Below are 21918 nucleotides of genomic sequence, written 5' to 3'. Positions count from 1 at the left end.
CAATATACTGTACATCACACTATAAGGATAAGACCTAACACAGTGTCCCACAGCCAAAAAGCTCTGCAGGAAAAAACCTTTTCTGCTTTTTGCAGAAACTCCACAGAGGTTTGCTCTGAGGACTTTCTGCTTCCATTATACCTATAGGGACACTGTAGGCGTTTCCGTAGGTATAAGTGCTGCGATTTCCAAAAATTGCAACAGTTACCTACACACTCATACATAGACATTCATATATACTCACACACACACACACACACACACACACACACACACACACATATATATATTTTAAACAAAAATATAGGGCAATTCCAGGTAGTGTTATCAAAACCAACCACATTGGCCAAAAACAGGCCAACTACCACATAAAAGACAACATTATTATAAAAAAGTATAAATTTATTGAAAAAATATATATTAATAAACAATGAACATGAATTCAGAGGTAGGTGGTGCGACCACAGTAAGTGCAATGAAATACATACTAATAGGCTTCCATGAAACAATATGCTTTATAGTGGGTCAATACAATATTTAATGAAGAGGAACACTCCATGAATTAAAGAAAAAATAGGTATCATTTACTGTGTATGAGTAAGTATATGGAGAGACCTTGAATGGCTAACAATTGCTACTGAAAAACAACACATTTTCACTTGATATTGCAGACATAAGGAGAAGCATATGAACTAGTTGAACGTTACCTGTATGTATATCATGCACCAGTACGTGCCCCAGGGGCGCACCAGGGGCGCGTACTGGTGCATGATATACATACAGGTAACGTTCAACTAGTTCATATGCTTCTCCTTATGTCTGCAATATCAAGTGAAAATGTGTATGTATGTATACTATATTAATAGGGAAAGTATACCCCTGGCAGGAGGCCCCTCTGTGTAAGTGTCGGGGCCCTGGGAAACTGCCAGCAGCCGTGCTTCTTTATTCATTACAGCGCTGCCGGCAGCCTGGAGCCCCGAGCTTACCGATCAGGCCCCTGCCACTAGCAGTGCTCAGTTTATCAATGCAAATGCACTGGACAGGGGCCCGAACCAGCCCCTGACATCCCGATCGGGCCCCTGACCAATGCTACTGCATTGAGGAAATGAGCACTGTCAGTCAAGGCTCAGAGCCTACCGGGGGATTCCCCGGTTCCCCAGCGGGCCAGTCTGACCCTGTGTACAGGGGCTACTATGGGGCATAATACTGTGTACAGGGCCACAATACTGTGTGCAGGGGCCACTATGGGAATAATACTGTGTGCAGGGGCCACTTTGGGGCATAATAGTGCGTGCAGGAATGCGGGGTAAGGTGGGGATTGATCGGTCAGGGTCTTCGGGAGGAAGGGGGGGCATGTCAAAAGTTCTCCAAGGGGCCCCGTCATACTTAGTTACGCTATTGACAAGGGGGGCATCTATTAGTGAGTCATTGCACCCCTATGTGCTACCCCTGATAGTATTAGTGAAGCACATGTGGGGGTGGCAGAGGTAAACATAAAATACTGATGCACATCTGTTATTGGATCAGTTTTTTGATGCATCATTTTTTTTTAAATTAAAAATAGGATCTGTTAAATTGACATGAGCCTAATACTGTGTCTGACGTATACAAAAAGTTGGCAAGTTTAGTTGCTGCTGGGTTCACACCAGCGTTCGGTCTCCGTTATCAGGTTTCCATCTTCTGCTGGCAGAAGACAGAAACCTGTCAGACAGTGTCCGGCTGTGAGCGCCGGTGAGCGTTTCATGCGCTCTGTGGCGAAACCGTTTTATATAAACACAAAGTCCTGCATGTTCGACTTTGTGTCCAGTTAAAAAAAACAAAAAACGGTTTCGCCGCAGAGAGCATAAAATGCTCACCGGCGCTCACACCCAGACACTTTTCAAACCCATTCAAATGAATGGGTTTGAAACATGCCTGCAGGTTTCTGTCTCCTGCCTAGTTGCGTGCAGGAAACAGAAACCTGCATAAAGGAGACCCCGGGCGCAGGTGTGAACGAGCCCTAAGTTGGGTTTAGTTTGTGGGTTGACCATCGCAGAGAGAGCAGTGGAAAATCTTTCTGCTGATGGAAATTTCTCCCAACTAAGTAAAGAGCAGCCTAAGGTCTATTCATTTTGCAACTGCAAGAAACTACTCTGTGCTGTGACTGAAGTTGCTTCAGGGATGCAGAGGAGTCCTGCACGTCTTAGGGGGCATTCACACGGAGTAACGCCGGGCATTACGAGCGCTCCCATTGAAGTGAATGGGAAGTGTTCTGCAGTCTGCCGTAACGCTGGCGTGTACGGCTGTGATACACGCCCGGCGTTACTCCGTGTGAATGCCCCCTTATAAGGGTCCATTCACACTGAGTTTTTTGGCGAGGATTTTGAGGCTGTATTCGCCTCCAAATCCTGACCAAAAAGACGGCTCACATTGAAATCAATGGGTGCGGGTCAGGTGTTTTTTCCTGGAAAAAGAAGCAAGGTGCTCATTCTTCAGGCCGTTTCACCTTGTGATTCGGACTGAAGACACTCCCTCCTCCGGACTAGGCCCATGCATTGGGCCTAATCTGGTGCGGAGTGTGCAACTGGATGCCGGTACAAAAAATCCTGTGTGAACGTACCCTTAGGGTGCATGCACACTGCGTAACGCCGGGCGTGTATGAGAGCCGTACACGCCGGCATTACGGCAGACTGCCGAACACTTCCCATTCACTTCAATGGGAGCGCTCGTAACAGCGGCGTTTACGAGCGCTCCCATTGAAGTGAATGGGAAGTGTTCGGCAGTCTGCTGTAATGCCGGAGTGTACGGCTCTCATACACGCCCGGCGTTACATAGTGTGCATGCACCCTTAGACTCCTTAGAATTTAGGAGTTTATGAAGCCATGTTTTATTGAGCCGCAGTTTATATTTTTTACAATAACAGATTTGGGTTATTTATGGGTCATTTGGATAAGGCCTCGGTCAGTCTAGGATAGGGATAGGGATTTTGAAAAGTGGTTACTAGTAGAGATGAGCGAGTACTATTCGAAACTCCAGTTTCGAATAGCACGCACACCATAGGAATGAATTGACGTAGCCGGCGTGCCGGCCACTTCAATTCATTCCTATGGGTGCGTGCTATTTGAAGCGGCCGTTTCTCTAGTTACTAGAGATGAGCGAATAGTATTCAAAACTCTAGTTTCGAATACCTCGCTCAATAGGAATGAATGGAAGCTGGCGGCCGGCGCTTAACCCCTTGCTGCTCAGCCTCTCCCATTCATTTCTATGGCAGCGAGGTATTCAAATCTATGTTTCGAATACTATTCCAATCAACTCTAGTGGTTACGTGTGGAAACCAATGAATCCCATAGACTATAATGGGATCCACTAGGTTTCCACCTGAAAAATGCAGGACATTTGTCAAGCAGGATAGGAGACGGAGTCCCTGACGAACCCATGTCAAAAATTTGCCATTCCTAGTTCCACCACTGGCCTCATAGATTACTGTGGGGCCCTGCAGAGAGGGCTTCATGGCCATGCTGGCTGCTTCTCTATTTGTATCAATTTCTATCTTTCTCTGTTCATTTATTGTGTTGAAATTGACAATTATATCACCGTATTTAGGATCCCATATTTTAATGAATATCAATAAAATGTAGTTTTATTTCGCTATTTATAGGTTTACGTTTCTAGTTGAGTCAGTATTCATAAAATAACAGTGGCAGCTATGACGACATCACAAGGCAGCTGACATCACACATTCCGCATGACATCACAATCAGAATGGAGTGTGTAACGTTGTGCACTGACACCATCTTGGGTCACTTGAGCTTAATAGCTTGAAGAGGACAGTATGACCAGGTAGACCAGGCTGAGGCTTGCGTGGTGCGGCACAGAACTGAACCATTAGCCCCCCCAAATCTTGCTGACATTAGGTTCATACAAGCGGTTTTCTCTTCGTTATTCAGGACGCCGGGGGACCGGATCACTGTTTCTCCAGTAACAAACGTACATGAACAGACCCCATTGACTATAATGGGGTCCACTGGTGTCTGTCAGGTGACCATGCGGACCCCATTATAGTCTTTGGGGTATTAAGGCCTGCCAGCGCTGTGTGATTATGATTAACCACTTCAGTATCGGGCCAATTTGTGGTCCAGGACCAGACACATTTTCGGGATTTTTGTATGTGCGGTTTTGAGGGCTGTAACATTTTTCTCATACGTCTCATTCAACTAATTTTTGCGTCTTTTTTCGGGGACACCTAGGGCTTTATTTTTATGTTGTTTTTATTTTCAAATGTGTTTTAATTTTTTTTTATATCCGGGAAAATATAAACAAAATAGGAGGGAAATTGTGTCTGGTTTTCACTTTATTATTTTTGTTAATTTAATAATACAAAGTACTACTGAAAAACTTTATAAAATAGTTTTTCCTCTCAGTTACGGTAATTTTTATTTTGTATGGTGTTGTCGGGGGTGGGGCTATAACCTTTCATAACTGCGTTTTATTAGCGTATTTTTTTATTTATTTATTTATTTAATTATTTTATTTTCATTTTTTAAAACTTTTTTATTTTTTAAAATTTTTTTTCAGATTGTGTCCCCATAAAGTCATAAGAGACCTTTGGGGACATCTGATCACTTTTTTTGTGTGTTAGGGAGGCTTATTTCCCCTATAACTGAGGCTTCTACATTTAGCCTCAGTTGCAGGAGGAATCCAGTTTTTTACACTTACAGAGCTGATCTGGGTCCTGTAGGACCCAGCAGCTCTTGTAAGAAACTAGGCCTGGCGGATCACATGACCGCCGGGTTAGAGGCCGGCTGCATCATGGCGGCGCCCATAGCCGTGTATACAGCGCTCATTGAGCGCTATATACACAGCGATCTAGAAAGCAGGGAAGGGAATAAACCTTCCCTGCCAACTCTCTGGGAGCTCCGGCTGAAGTTACAGCCGGCTCCCAGCTTCAGTAGCTGCACGATCTCCATGCAGCTGCTGTGTTCTGATTGGACGTACCGGTACGTCCTGTCAGAACTAAGCAACCACTTACCGGACGTTTATAGTATATGGGCGGTCCGGAAGTGGTTAACATAATTAATATCATATCATTATGTATTGTATTAGATTGTAAGCTCTTAAGGGCAGAATGTGTATTGTATTAGATTGTAAGCTCCTAGGAGCAGGATGTCTCTTTCTTTCCTTACAGGGTCAGATCTCCAGAACAAATAAAAATATACAAATATAAAGCAGTATGCAGCAGGACAGTTTGGATCCAGGGAGATATCCGATCGCCACATGTGGGGTCAGGAAGGAATTTTTTGCCCCCCCCTGAGGTATAACGCTCCGGGGAGTTCGTTTTGCCTTCCTCTGGATCCTTTGGGTCAGATGGCTTTCATCTCAGGACATGGTGGTCAGAATGCAGCGAGCTCCATGGTATCCACCGCCCTGACCTCTCAGTCAGTGACCCATTTATTCTATGTTAAAGATCCAGTAATAACTTTATTACAATGTTGCTACTCAATAAAAAAAAAAAAAAAACTATATGGTGTTTTTTGTCTTTTATTTGGATATGTCTTTATATACTAGCTATGATGAGAGTGGTCGCCGCCGCTAAGTAACCCCTGCCACTATGTGGAATAATACTGTGTGCAGGGGCCACTATGTGGAATAATACTGTGTGCAAGGGTCACTATGGGACATAATACTGTGTGCAGGGGCCACTATGGGGGATAATACTGTGTGTAGGGGCCCACTATGGGGGATAATACTGTGTGCAGGGGCCACTATGGGGGATAATACTGTGTGCAGGGGCCACTATGGGGCATAATACTGTGTGCAGGGGCTACTATGGGGCATAATACTGTGTCCAGGGACCACTATGGGACATAATACTGTGTGCAGGGGCCACTATGGGGAATAATACTGTGTGCAGGGGCCACTATGGGGAATAATACTGTGTACAGGGGCCACTATGGAGAATAATACTGTGTACCTGCTTGAGATCTGACTCCTAGCTTGCTCCCTTGATTCCCCTTTTGCCTCTTGTTTTTGTTGTGATGTTCCCGGCTGAATTTGTGACCCTTGGCTTGTCTTTTGGATATTGCTTTTGTCTTCCGTCTGTTCTTATACGTGCTCGCCTGGTTTTTGAATCTGCCATATGACTTCTCTGCAACCAGGCCTCTTTGTATTTTTTCTGGATCTTGTGTTGCTTTCTGTTTCTCTCCTTGTGGTGAGCTCTTATGAAGGTGATTTGGGGTCTGTCTTGGCTCGCAGAGGTGTGCTAGAGGTAGCTAGCTGTCTACTGCTTGCAGTTATCAGCTATTTTATGGCTGTTGCTTTTATTGTGGCTTTACATCTAACCATAACAAGACCACGGAGGCTGATATGTGTAGACGGGTATACGACAGCTGCAGCCGAGCAGAGTGGTGGCATTGGACTGGCAGGAATCTAACAACATAAATTCTTTAATTTGATAAAATCTATGACCACATTTTTATGGCAAACCTTTAAGTTATACATGTAAGAAGTCACTGCCTCTCACCAAATATTGTTCAGCTACTTTGGAGATCATGTTATGTGAAAAAAAAGATATTGACGCGTTACACAACCAAACAATCATTAGTCATTTCCCCCAATTTTTTTTTTATTGACATATTTGGTCTAAAAACGGTCCCCATGAGAATTTTCTATCAAAATGAGCATGTGAAATCACCGTGAACTTAGAACTCCAGACTGTTACCCATATGGAAGGATCTGCTCTTCCAATGACCCCAATTATTGCAGCTTGTGTTCCTCTGTGTACAGCGCGGTGTTTAGGTAAAAAATATAATTGAAAACAAAACACTGTAGAATTGAAATTGTGTCATGAAAAGTGTGGAAAAAGTATTTAAACAGGAAATTGGAAGTTGAGGTCCCATGGCATTAGTCTTGGGAAATGGACTAGTGTGATAAATACATATTATATTACTATGGTTTCTCCCAATCACCTGTGTTTTCTTCCAAGCATGCCAATAAATATACAACGTACTTCATGCTTGGAATGCAGAGCGCACACCGTGTAGGCAACAACGCGCTCTTCTCACGTTACCATCCCTGCATGCTACTTATTAATGAAGCAAAGTGGGAAACAGAAATTCACAAGTCTATTCACTCATTTCTTCTATACGGCTAGCAAGACAATTTTACAAAATCAAAATTTTTTCAAAAGTAGAATCTGAAAATAAATTTTTGTATTGAAACAGATGCATAGGTTGTGTTTCATCATAAAATAAGAACAGCCCTAAAACATAATGGATACATAATATATGCAATCTTATATGAGAGTTCTGTAGCTATAATGGACAAATCTCTCATATACAAGTGCTCTGTCCTCTCCTTTACTCAGTGTGCAATCCAGGGGTGTAGATTTAGGGATATACAAATAGCAAACTAGCCAAAAGCCTCTCCACTACATAAGACACACCAGTGTTATAGATAGCACATGATAAGTGAGGGCTCCATTATACAGTCCTATGAAAAAGTTTGGGCACCCCTATTAATCTTAATCATTTTTAGTTCTAAATATTTTGGTGTTTACCACAGCCATTTCAGTTTGATATATCGAATAACTAGAGATGAGCGAACAGTGTTCTATCGAACACATGTTCGATCGGATATCAGGGTGTTCGCCATGTTCGAATCGAATCGAACACCACGTGGTAAAGTGCGCCAAAATTCGATTCCCCTCCCACCTTCCCTGGCGCCTTTTTTGCACCAATAACAGCGCAGGGGAGGTGGGACAGGAACTACGACACTGGGGGCATTGAAAAAAATTGGAAAAAGTCATTGGCTGCCGAAATCAGGTGACCTCCATTTTAGACGAATAGTGGATTTCAAATCCGGGTCATATGAGAATGTGAACTTTGTGACTATGAGACAGGGATAGCTGTACAGGCAGGGATAGCTAGGGATAACCTTTATTTAGGGGGGAATGTTATTAAAAATAACTTTTTGGGGCTCTATCGGGTGTGTAATTGTGATTTTTGTGAGATAAACTTTTTCCCATAGGGATGCATTGGCCAGCGCTGATTGGCCGAATTCCGTACTCTGGCCAATCAGTGCTGGCCAATGCATTCTATTAGCTTGATGAAGCAGAGTGTGCACAAGGGTTCAAGCGCACCCTCGGCTCTGATGTAGCAGAGCCGAGGCTGCACAAGGGTTCAAGCGCACCCTCGGCTCTGATGTAGGAGAGCCGAGGGTGCACTTGAACCCTTGTGCACCCTCAGCTCTGCTACATCAGAGCCGAGGGTGCGCTTGAACCCTTGTGCACACTCTGCTTCATCAAGCTAATAGAATGCATTGGCCAGCGCTGATTGGCCAGAGTACGGAACTCGACCAATCAGCGCTGGCTCTGCTGGAGGAGGCGGAGTCTAAGATCGCTCCACACCAGTCTCCATTCAGGTCCGACCTTAGACTCCGCCTCCTCCGGCAGAGCCAGCGCTGATTGGCCGAAGGCTGGCCAATGCATTCCTATGCGAATGCAGAGACTTAGCAGTGCTGAGTCAGTTTTGCTCAACTACACATCTGATGCACACTCGGCACTGCTACATCAGATGTAGCAATCTGATGTAGCAGAGCCGAGGGTGCACTAGAACCCCTGTGCAAACTCAGTTCACACTAATAGAATGCATTGGCCAGCGCTGATTGGCCAATGCATTCTATTAGCCCGATGAAGTAGAGCTGAATGTGTGTGCTAAGCACACACATTCAGCACTGCTTCATCACGCCAATACAATGCATTAGCCAGTGCTGATTGGCCAGAGTACGGAATTCGGCCAATCAGCGCTGGCTCTGCTGGAGGAGGCGGAGTCTAAGGTCGGACCTGAATGGAGACTGGTGTGGAGCGATCTTAGACTCCGCCTCCTCCAGCAGAGCCAGCGCTGATTGGTCGAGTTCCGTACTCTGGCCAATCAGCGCTGGCCAATGCATTCTATTAGCCCGATGAAGTAGAGCTGAATGTGTGTGCTTAGCACACACATTCAGCTCTACTTCATCAGGCTAATAGAATACATTGGCCAATCAGCGCTGGCCAATGCATTCTATTAGCTTGATGAAGCAGAGTGTGCACAAGGGTTCAAGCGCACCCTCGGCTCTGATGTAGCAGAGCCGAGGCTGCACAAGGGTTCAAGTGCACCCTCGGCTCTCCTACATCAGAGCCGAGGGTGCGCTTGAACCCTTGTGCAGCCTCGGCTCTGCTACATCAGAGCCGAGGGTGCGCTTGAACCCTTGTGCACACTCTGCTTCATCAAGCTAATAGAATGCATTGGCCAGCACTGATTGGCCAGAGTACGGAATTCGGCCAATCAGCGCTGGCCAATGCATTCTATTAGCCCGATGAAGTAGAGCTGAATGTGTGTGCTAAGCACACACATTCAGCACTGCTTCATCACGCCAATACAATGCATTAGCCAGTGCTGATTGGCCAGAGTACGGAATTCGGCCAATCAGCGCTGGCTCTGCTGGAGGAGGCGGAGTCTAAGATCGCTCCACACCAGTCTCCATTCAGGTCCGACCTTAGACTCCGCCTCCTCCAGCAGAGCCAGCGCTGATTGGCCGAATTCCGTACTCTGGCCAATCAGCACTGGCTAATGCATTGTATTGGCTTGATGAAGCAGTGCTGAATGAGTGTGCTTAGCACACACATTCAGCTCTACTTCATCGGGCTAATAGAATGCATTGGCCAGCGCTGATTGGCCGAATTCCGTACTCTGGCCAATCAGCACTGGCTAATGCATTGTATTGGCTTGATGAAGCAGTGCTGAATGTGTGTGCTTAGCACACACATTCAGCTCTACTTCATCGGGCTAATAGAATGCATTGGCCAATCAGCGCTGGCCAATGCATTCTATTAGTGTGAACTGAGTTTGCACAGGGGTTCTAGTGCACCCTCGGCTCTGCTACATCAGATTGCTACATCTGATGTAGCAGTGCCGAGTGTGCATCAGATGTGTAGTTGAGCAAAACTGACTCAGCACTGCTAAGTCTGCATTCGCATAGGAATGCATTGGCCAGCCTTCGGCCAATCAGCGCTGGCTCTGCCGGAGGAGGCGGAGTCTAAGGTCGGACCTGAATGGAGACTGGTGTGGAGCGATCTTAGACTCCGCCTCCTCCAGCAGAGCCAGCGCTGATTGGCCGAATTCCGTACTCTGGCCAATCAGCACTGGCTAATGCATTGTATTGGCTTGATGAAGCAGTGCTGAATGTGTGTGCTTAGCACACACATTCAGCTCTACTTCATCGGGCTAATAGAATGCATTGGCCAGCGCTGATTGGCCGAATTCCGTACTCTGGCCAATCAGCACTGGCTAATGCATTGTATTGGCTTGATGAAGCAGTGCTGAATGTGTGTGCTTAGCACACACATTCAGCTCTACTTCATCGGGCTAATAGAATGCATTGGCCAATCAGCGCTGGCCAATGCATTCTATTAGCGTGAACTGAGTTTGCACAGGGGTTCTAGTGCACCCTCGGCTCTGCTACATCAGATTGCTACATCTGATGTAGCAGTGCCGAGTGTGCATCAGATGTGTAGTTGAGCAAAACTGACTCAGCACTGCTAAGTCTGCATTCGCATAGGAATGCATTGGCCAGCCTTCGGCCAATCAGCGCTGGCTCTGCCGGAGGAGGCGGAGTCTAAGGTCGGACCTGAATGGAGACTGGTGTGGAGCTATCTTAGACTCCGCCTCCTCCAGCAGAGCCAGCGCTGATTGGTCGAGTTCCGTACTCTGGCCAATCAGCACTGGCCAATGCATTTGTATGGGGAAAAGTTAGCTTGCGAAAATCGCAAACTGACAGGGATTTCCATGAAATAAAGTGACTTTTATGCCCCCAGACATGCTTCCCCTGCTGTCCCAGTGTCATTCCAGGGTGTTGGTATCATTTCCTGGGGTGTCATAGTGGACTTGGTGACCCTCCAGACACGAATTTGGGTTTCCCCCTTAACGAGTTTATGTTCCCCATAGACTATAATGGGGTTCGAAACCCATTCGAACACTCGAACAGTGAGCGGCTGTTCGAATCGAATTTCGAACCTCGAACATTTTAGTGTTCGCTCATCTCTACTAATAACCGATGGACACAGTAATATTTCAGGATTGAAATGAGGTTTATTGTACTAACAGAAAATGTGTAATATGCATTAAACCAAAATTTGACCTGTGCAAAAGTATGGGCACCTCAACAGAAAAGTGACATTAATATTTAGTAGATCCTCCTTTTGCAAAGATAACAGCCTCTAGTCGCTTCCTGTAGCTTTTAATCAGTTCCTGGATCCTGGATGAAGGTATTCTGGACCATTCCTCTTTACAAAACAATTCAAGTTCAGTTAAGTTTGATGGTCGCCGAGCATGATGGTCGCCGAGCCCGCTTCAAATCATCCCACAGATGTTCAATGATATTCAGGTCTGGGGACTGGGATGGCCATTCCAGAACATTGTAATTGTTCCTCTGCATGAATGCCTGAGTCGATTTGGAGCGGTGTTTTGGATCATTGTCTTGCTGAAATATCCATCCCCAGCGTAACTTCAACTTCGTCACTGATTCTTGAACATTATTCTCAAGAATCTGCTGTGACCCTCAACTTTAACAAGATTCCCGGTGCCGGCATTGGCCAAACAGCCCCAAAGCATGATGGAACCTCCACCAAATTTTACAGTGGGTAGCATGTGTTTTTCTTGGAATGATGTTTTTTTGGACACCATGCATAACGCCTTTTTGTATGACCAAACAACTCAATCTTTGTTTCATCAGTCCACAGGACCTTCTTTCAAAATGAAGCTGCCTTGTCCAAATGTGCTTTTGCATACCTCAGGCGACTCTGTTTGTGGCGTACGTGCAGAAACGGCTTCTTTCTCATCACTCTCCCATACAGCTTCTCCTTGTGCAAAGTGCGCTGTATTGCTGACTGATGCACAGTGACACCATCTGCAGAAAGATGATGCTGCAGCTCTTTGGAGGTGGTCTGTGGGTTGTCCTTGACTGTTCTCACCATTCTTCTTCTCTGCCTTTCTGATATTTTTCTTGGCCTGCCACTTCTGGGCTTAACAAGAACTGTCCCTGTGGTCTTCCATTTCCTTACTATGTTTCTCACAGTGGAAACTGACAGGTTAAATCTCTGAGACAACTTTTTGTATCCTTCCCCTGAACAACTATGTTGAACAATCTTTGTTTTCAGATCATTTGAGAGCGGGCTGTCCATGCTCGGCGACCATCAAACTTAACTGAACTTGAATTGTTTTGTAAAGAGGAATGGTCCAAAATACCTTTATCCAGGATCCAGGAACTGATTAAAAGCTACAGGAAGCGAGTAGAGGCTGTTATCTTTGCAAAAGGAGGATCTACTAAATATTAATGTCACTTTTCTGTTGAGGTGCCCATACTTTTGCACCGGTCAAATTTTGGTTTAATGCATATTACACATTTTCTGTTAGTACAATAAACCTCATTTCAATCCTGAAATATTACTGTGTCCATCAATTATTAGATATATCAAACTGAAATGGCTGTTGCAAACACCAAAATATTTAGAACTAAAAATGATTAAGATTAATAGGGGTGCCCAAACTTTTTCATAGGACTGTATATTTTGCATTGGGGTCCTGGGTCTTCAAGTTACACCTCTGGTATAATCCGTGTACAAATTTCATAGACTCTATAGATCTGAACACCACTTGGGAGAAACGAGCAAATTGGAACAGAGATGTCTGCCCTTTGGGATCCCTACCGATCACTATTGCAGGGGTCCTGTGCACCTATACCTCCTCACTCTCCTGCAGTAAGAAGAGATTTCAATGGAGTGGCATAGCACATGATTGACTACCACTCCATTCAATGTCTATAGGGTTGCTGGAGACTGCACAAGTTTTCCATCAGTCCAATATCCTGGACTAGAATGGTTAGCAACACACAGGCTCAACTGCTGCTCCGTTCAAGCTCCTCCTCATTGTACAGCATTTTGTGATCAAGTGGGGTCTTAATGGTGGGACCCCCAGTAATCAGACATTTATTACCTATCATGTGATTGAACATGCATGGACACTATTACTGTAACAAACACAACATATACGAGGTTATTGTACAGATTGTACAGGGCCCTCTACCCCACTGTGCCAGTCGGTCATTGTTAGTATTATATCCACCTGTATATTCTGTGTATTGTATGTAACCCCCAAATTGTATGTAACCCCCCTAATGTAAAGCACCATGGAATTAATGGTGCTATATAAATAAATAATAATAAATAATAAAATTGTGCACGACAGGTACAAAAAGGTTTTTAAAAAATACGAACCAGGTTGCCCATTGGGAGTTCACATTAGTGAAGATAAACGCAGGCAACAGATTGATGGTGTAAATACATATGTCATAAGGGTAAGTAAGCCTCCAAATCCAATCAGCATCCTGACTTTGTAAATGGAGTTAAATCAACAAGGACCCAGAAAAAAAATCAAAAAGTAAGTAAATCCATAGAGGAAAACATTTCATTCTAGAGATCCTAACCTATCTATGGGTCCATCCACACGGAGGAAAAAGGAACCCATTGACGTCAAATTCCACACCAAATTCCTCATCATTGTCCTCCATATGAATGGAACCTAAGTCTCCAGGGTGGGCTGATATGCTGGGTTCCGGTAACAAATTCCCTTTAAGGCGTCCCTATACATGACAATAACTGCTAATGATATAGGATATGATTTTTTTTTATAGGAACTTACCAGCAAGATGCTCCAGATCAGAAATCGGCATATGATTTTGTACGGAGACTTGCGGTAAATAAGAATGATCTTCCCAGCCTACAAAATTGAAAGAGAAACATATCATTAGAGCCATAATGGACTTACACAGTCACAAGGCTTTAGTTCTGGTTATTACAGAGGATTCTAACAAGCTATACTTAATGCACGGATAAGTACAAGGATTCCCTGACCAAATTTATTACAGTAAGTATTTTCTTTTTTCAATGAATTTGGGCTACCTCAGTTCCTAAACCCACCGCTACACAGTGAGCTGAGCAAGCAGCATTGCTCCTAGAATTTTTAACATTACTAGTAGCTGTGTTTTCCCAGAAAAGCTGAACTTCAGGGAACATAGAAGTCAGGAATACAGGAATATATACAGATATAACATTGGTGGCCTACCCTAAGGATAGGCCATCAATATTAGAAAGGTGGATAACCCCTTTAAATTGGTTGTTCAGGAATTGGAGCATCCTGTGTAGCAGACATGGAAGGTGTAAACTAAAAAAAACAAAAAACACTCACCTGTCCCTGTCGCTGTGTTGTCCACCATCAGTATACATTGTCTAGTGCCTGCCACTTCTCGTCCTTTACCTCATTTGACCGTTGAGACCAATTAATGGCCACAGTGGCCACTGGTATGGCATTGGTGACTTATGTGAGCTATGTCACCAGTGGTGACATGAGGTGCAGGACTTCCAGCAATGTTGAGCTAGCATGAATAAACAGAATAGACACTGGTGGCAGACAACGAGGCACTGGTCATTATGTTTTTTTCTAATTTTACATCTTTCCAGCAGCCAACAGTGTCGCTCTAATTCATTGACAACCCCATTAAGATTCACCCCTAATGTCTCCCCACAGGCTATTGGAACTCATCCCTGCCCCCACGCATTATAATGACGCCATCACTGGTCCCTCATACGGTGGCCCCGTCACTGGTCCCCATGCAGTATGGTTGGACCAGTTAAGGGGTCACTGTATGGCCTTCACCGGTCCACCATTAAGTGGAATTAGCCTATTCTTTTCTGTATGCTCCCGAAGCAGGAAGGAGGAAGACTGGGGAGCAGACAGGTAAGTACCAATACTTGCTTATTATTCCACCCAGTTTATAGACTACTAGCCTAATGTCTGGGGATCGAAACGGGGATTGGTAAATTAATAGCAGCCATTAGCTGGACTAATACAGCTGGTAACATCCTATGAAAAAAAATCAGAGAGTCAGAAGGGCCCTCTAAAGTCATGGAGCCGACCAGGGGATTAACCGGTACCCCCGTGGTCCAGTCTATACACTATATACCTTGATATCTATCTGTTTCTCCTTTGCTGTGTAGCGAGGCATCTCCTGCCATGTATTTTTACACTAATATTTTGTTATTCACTTACTTAAGTAGGATTTATTTTCTTCGCCTTACACATTTGCTCTGCAGTAAGATGATGATCAGGTTTCCAGTTACAAACCTCCGCAGAAACACAAAGGGCCAATATCAATTATTGGTAAAGTGTCCAGACCTCCTGTTTAGAGCTGTACACATATGAGAAAAGAAATACTAATACCGCATCCTGGAAATCTCATAATCTAGAAATAGAATTTCTTCATATATTAGGTTTGATTAAAATGACTCCGGTTACACATTACACAGACGGCCTAGAAAATAGGAATATATTTCTGCTGAAGATCTTGGAGGGCGATGAAATGCAAACACATAATCATAAATATGGATGCTAACTTAATATATATTTGTAGAAAATACAAAGTTTTTTTGAGCCAAAGCCAAAAATGGCTATGAAGAGACTGGGAAAGAGATAGGAAGTTCTTATACTTCTGCCATCTACTCAATCCACGCCTGGCTTCACATAGTACTGGGGTAGAGCTCAGCTCTTTATACATGATCTAATTTGCATTACTGGTTGGATAGTTTGCTTTTATGCTACCTGATGTCTGTCGCTTACCATCTTCTCATTGGACCAAGTGTAATGAAACAAATGGCATATCCACTTAGACTATACTTAAGACTTGTGTCTGTATCTGTACTTGCTTCCATATGGCACGGGATCTCCTTAGAGACTTCTAATATCCTTTTCGAGTCATGGATACATTATTCCCATTATCTTTACAAAGATTTGACATAAGTAGTCATTACCCTTACATACTCTTTATAGATGTTAGTGCTCCCCTCACTCATATACTATTTCACCAGATCCTATGTTAGGATACTACTAAGCAAGAGGCAGAATTTTTTTTGTGCTTCATACCTATTGTAGATATTATTCTACTCCCTCTACCTGTGGCCTTCTGGAGAAACCCGGACATGGTTCCAAGAAACCTTCTCCAAATGGGCAACTTTTCAAGAGGAATGCAGAGTGACAGAAACAATTTAGTACATATTATAAGGGTTCCTATTAGGGTTGAACGATCGGGAAAGATCGTTTCCCGATCGGGGATCGAGCAAATTTCGAGATCGGCTCGAAAATGATTGAATCATTGAAATGATTGATTTGAATGATCTCAAGATCGGCTCAACCCTGGTTCCTATTAAACTCTTGAAACAATCAGTATGGGTACAGGTATGGGTTCACTCTGTCCTGCCGAATAGTGGGAGAAAGCCATTCAAGAATTGCTTCATTTAGATAATGCTTCTGGCCTGAAGAAGAACCTATTGATACTACCCAAAAGAAGCATTATATATATATACTTCATATAAGTATGTATATTTATATAAGCGATTCTGGACATTTGTCCTTCAACTTGGCAAGCACAAATGTTTGTCCACATTTTGCATGGCCTTTTTCAGCGTAAATGAACCATCTAAAGTTACTGTTTAACTGCTTTCCATCACAGAGATGTTATTACTTTCCTAATAGAAAACTTTTCATTAGAATAAGAAGGTAATAATATTTCTTCCATCTCCCATTCAGCAGACTCCTCACCACAAGTACTGACACAGTGGTAGAACAGAGCAAGGTGCACAGGATCCCGCACCAATCACTAGAACAGGGGTCCTATGTCCTGCACAAGACTGCAGCCAGGAGAAAAATGGGATAACAATGGAATGAATATATCAAGCCCTGCACCCCCAAATCCTGGCATCAAAAATGAGCAAAACTGTAACTTTGTATCACTTAGTAATATTTTGCTTATTAAGTTTGTTAAATTTGGAATAAAATTACAGCAAGAGATTCTAGCGAATCCCACCTAAACATTGCAAAAAAAATACCTGCAGTGAAAATGTTGTGATTTCCAAAACCGGTGCATTTTTGGAAATTGCAGCATGTCAATTATAATGATACCTACGGAAACATTGGCGGTTTCCCTTTAGGTATAGCTGAAACAGAAAGTCCACAGAGGAAAACTCTGCGGACTTCTGAGAAAAGTGCTATGGGGAAAACCACTGGTAAAAAATGTTATGGCGATCCAAAGGCAAATAAAAAGAGTAAAAAAATGCTTGGCCTTAAGAGGATTAATAAACTTTTGACTTCCAGTTAATATTTGTCTATCTAAGGTTATGAGACATAATGTGAGAATTAGGGTTGAGCTGATCTTGAGATTTCAGGATCGATTTTAAAATCCGATTTCCGATCATTTTCCATCCAATAGCGATCGTGAAATTTGCTCGATCGTTATCCGATCTTTCCCGATTCCGATCGCTCAACCCTATTAATGATATATACATGTATAGGGTTGAGCCGATCTTGAGATAACCTCTGACCTCGATCCCGCTGGAAAAGATCGGATCGGAATTTGAGAAGTTTACTTGATCGCTGATCGGAGTCCATTCTTTTCCGATCCTGATCGCTCAACCCTAGTGAATGTGTTACATACTATACCAGCAAGACTACACAGTGCCTCACCAACATCATGGAGATTACAATATATTTACAACCTTAATTTACTTTTCCAGTAAATTATTCTCAGTTCTTCAATGTGGAAGTCAGCCGCAGTAGTAAATAGTTAATCTCCTCCTTTGCCAACATTCTCAAGACTTGTGAAAATATTCCCTTGGCAGTCCAGGAGCCCATAGATGGGCTAAATACAATTATGCTCCTTACAATCTGATTAAGAAGTGGGCCTTCTCCATGCTAAAAATAGGCTAATAGTCTGATAGAGCGGTTAATGGCTCAACAAAAAAGCATGGGTACACTGGTTTAAATGTATCATCATCCAGCCAGGAGAAGAGGAAAAATCAACTAAAAGCTGTTACCCATTAGCCCTAGAGGATAAGATCAGAGTGTTACTCTATAACTATGTTACAGTGCATCAGGATGGAGATATAATCAGAGCAGGGAGCAGCCGTCCACGACAGGGAGGTGCCGCACTCAACTCCATCCACCATGGCACTTTACGCGTCTCTGATATGCCTTACTTATCTCTGGGAATTTTCTATAAAGTTCAAAGTTATTTCACAAAATTAAAATTTGGTTTAATACCAAAGATTTGTCTTGTGTAATGTTTTATTATAGCTCCTGGTTGTGGATTTCCTTTGCTGCCCTACCATGTATCAAGGCAGGGTGGATTGAATCCATCCCCTCTAAGGCACCATGTACAGAAATCCAGACTGGAAAATATGGTCTATACACTGGTCAGACTTTGGGGTCTCCGAACCCTATAATGATCTATGATGCTGGGAGTCCCCATCTGACTGTGGCTTCACTGTATATCGTACAAGACAGAGTCAGGAGAAAAGATGGACACCCAACATCTTACATCACTATGATGCAAGGAACGGTGTCTCCTGAGAAGGTTCAGGCCCATGTACAGAGCAAATTTTCTGATCTGGATTTCCTAGTGTTCATGGTGTCTAAGAGCTCTAACTCAGGCAACTGAATTTCTCCCATATATTACAGATATGCATCCTTGCCTGACCACGGATCTACTGACCTGAACTCACAGCAGTATATGCCATTACTTTATAAAACAGAAATATCACTTTAGAGGCATCGTCTATGGGCCATCACTCAGTGGGCAATTGATACTCGGAACCCTACAGATCAGCTGTTTCCAGATATCAAAGCACTGGTCTGTTCCTTGAATACCAAGCACTCCTGTGTTCTCCCTTCTACGATCCACCCTAAATGTAGCAGCCAGGTTCATATTTCAGTCTAAACACTACACCAATCCCTCCAGTCTGTACAAATGCTAGAAAACTATTGAAGCTTATCACGCGTACATCTCCTCTATACCATCATGCCCTACTCTCTGTTCTGCCAATGACCTGGCACTAGTATCCTTTACCATCAGAAACTCTCATCTTGAATTCTTCTCCAGAGTTGCACTTGTTCTCCGGAATGTATTACCCCAGATAATCTCCACCTCCAGAGTTTCAAGCATGCCAGCATAGCACAGCCACACTGTTCCCTTAGCGTCTCCTAGGAGCAAGATTTCCAAGTAGTTATTTGCCAAAAAGGGAATAACCCTTTAAGCAGAAAGTATATTGAAGACAAAAAAAAAAATCATGCAAGTCCCTTTAAAAGTTAGCAATAAATTGCAAGGCGATTCTTACTGACCTGAAGAGGATAATCTCATTTTATATCCCTATAAACCTGCAGGTGCTCAGTAACAGACACCTCATGGAAGTGCCTCGAGATACATGATAAAATAAAGGAAATTGAAGGATTCCAGCTTAGCTGAAGCTTTTCAGGTTTCTTAAGATTTGTTCTCACGGGGAACATCCCAACTGTTTACAGTATCTGTGATGACAAATGCGTCATTGATAAGTCTTCCTTCTGTCCCTAGGGTTGACATCATTCACCAGGTGTCCTCTGGCTCATGGTAGACTAGTTAGTACTACAGAGAAAGCGAGAACTTCTGCTCTTTTTTTCGGCACAAGCTGAGACTCATCTTTCAGCAGATGGGAATTAGAAAGAACTGGTATGGAAGGCATACGGCTGCTCCTGAAATGTCCGACAGGGTCCTATAATCCAGACCCTCAGGAGATGGGCAGCAGTCATGGTCCAAAGAAAAACAACTTGTGACTTCAAATGACCCATCTGGTTTTTTTGTTACAGACATTGACAGACATTTGCAGCAAAGTGACCTCGTGAATTTCTACTGGATAATGACCTAATTATTTTTAGCCCTTGACTAATTAAAATTAGAGATGAGCGAGTAGTATTCGAGCGAGTAGGTATTTGATAGAATACTACAGTATTCGAAATATTCGGACTCGTTCGAATACTACTCCTATTCGCAGTAAAAAATTGAGTCAGAACCAGCATTGATTGGCTGAATGCTATACAGTGTACAGCATTCGGTCAATCAACGCTGGTTCTGCCGGAGGCTTGTCTGTGAGAAGGAAGAGTCTAAGATCGGACCACAATGGAGACTGCTGTGGTCCGATCTTAGACTCCGCCTTGTCACAGACGAGCACCGGCAGAACCAGCGTTGATTGGCCGAATGCTGTACACTGTATAGCATTCGGCCAATCAATGCTGGTTCTGCAGGACGAGTAAGGGCCAGTTCACATTAGTGCTTGCCTCCCATCTGGACGGAGTCCATAGGAGGACCCCCCGAACAGAATATCAGCGCAACTGCAAGTGCTGTGCAGTTAAAGCAAAGTGTTTAGGAGGAGCGGAGTGCAGTTAAAGCACACGGACCCCATAGACTATAACAGGTCCGTGCGCTTTAACTGCACTCCGCTCCTCCTAAACACTCTCCTCCTGCTACTCGTGGACTTAGTGACTCTCCTTTAGTCGAATAGTGGTTTCCCCTGAAACGAGCATTTTTTCCCCATAGACTATAATGGGATTCGATATTTGATTGAGTAGTTGAATATTGAGGCTCTACTCGAAACATATATCGAATCTGGAATATTTCACTACTCGTTCATCTCTAATTAAAATATAGTATATTTTGATAAAGTATAATAACACTCGTAATGTCCACTGTAACCGATCACGAATACAACACAAGGACTATACAATAACTATGCACTGCCTTAAAGGGACTGTTCCGTCAGAGACAATCCCATTCAGGATGCTGTCTTTGGGGAAATCAGCGGATTACCTAGAGATCCGCTCCCGGTAGCCCCCGCAAACCTCAAAGACAGGCCTTTATTTATTGTCAATCGCCACTACAGACAATATGTAGTATTGCATGATGAGTAGATGATTAGTTATATACATGTAATGTACATGTAATATAGAGTTGAATGGGAGACACTTCAGAACGGCTCTTTATTCTGGTGCATAAAAGGAAGGTATCCATCGGACATAACACAGAGGTTGTCTTCTTATAGAAATCCCCTACAGGCCAGTGCCCAATGGGTCGGAAAGGTCACGATTTGCCTGCAGCGTTTTACAGTAATCCCATGCCCACTTTGCGGGCAGTCAGGCCCCATTGAGGCCATGACTTTTAAAACCAGGCATTCATAATTTACATTGTCTGAGTAAAACCTTATTCAGACAGGTGTATTGTACCCTTGTTTAACTCCTTGTAACATGCGAGATCCTGTAGTTCTCCTGGGAGTCTGGATGTTAAATTCAGAAGACAGGAAGTTCGACCTAGTACAATACACTTGTATGAACAAGGACTAAGCCTGTGTTTTTATGAGGCTTTAGCTATAGGATTGGATCAAGAGTTAAAGTTTCTTTGTTATCTAGTATATGACCTGCATAAAATACCACAATATAAAATGTGTGAACAGGTTTATTTCCAGAAAGTGTTTCTCCTGTCACTAGGACTTCATAAATCTCAGCAATGTTCTTAGTGTCTGCGATCCTCAAACCATCTGAAGACTTCTCCAAACATATGGAATGTATCGGGTCTCCAAAAGCACATAAAAGTTTTGCAGAACCATTCGTAAAAAGAACATGAACAATAAAAAGGAGAAACAATGGCTGTACAAATCTAAGGACAGATTGATGACATTAATGATCACCAAACAATGGGTGACCGTCTCGAAAGCTGCCAAATCCCCTACAAATGACTTATGGCGTTCCATAGAGCCTCAGGGTAAGACATAATAAGGCTCATTCACGAGCATGCAGAAATATCGACCTGCACGAATGGTTTAGGAATACGTCACGATTTGGGAAATATTACTAGATAGGTTGTAGGTTCTCGCTTTGATAAGGAGTTGGGTTAAGACTAAGGGTGCATTCACACAGAGTAACGTGCCGCGTGACCTGGCATGTATGCGCCGTGTGAGATTTTGAGTGCCGTATACGCTCCCATTGATTTCAATGGGAG

General features: G+C 43.5%; 1 protein-coding gene across 1 annotated transcript in view; it reads right to left on the bottom strand.

Annotated features, from left to right (window-relative positions):
• Nucleotides 1–21918, bottom strand: part of LOC142183045 (heparan-alpha-glucosaminide N-acetyltransferase-like) — a 161798-nt gene that overhangs the window by 34415 nt on the left and 105465 nt on the right. Inside the window, exon 15 of the mRNA XM_075257943.1 lies at nt 13710–13787. Within this exon, the coding sequence (XP_075114044.1) occupies nt 13710–13787 (78 nt within the window). The remainder of the gene's footprint in view (nt 1–13709; nt 13788–21918) is intronic.

The sequence above is a fragment of the Leptodactylus fuscus genome, chromosome 10 (genome assembly GCF_031893055.1).
Source record: "Leptodactylus fuscus isolate aLepFus1 chromosome 10, aLepFus1.hap2, whole genome shotgun sequence".
In the NCBI taxonomy this organism is placed as follows: domain Eukaryota; kingdom Metazoa; phylum Chordata; class Amphibia; order Anura; family Leptodactylidae; genus Leptodactylus; species Leptodactylus fuscus.
Note: the sequence above shows the minus strand (reverse complement) of the source record. Positions and strands in the feature narration are given on the sequence as shown.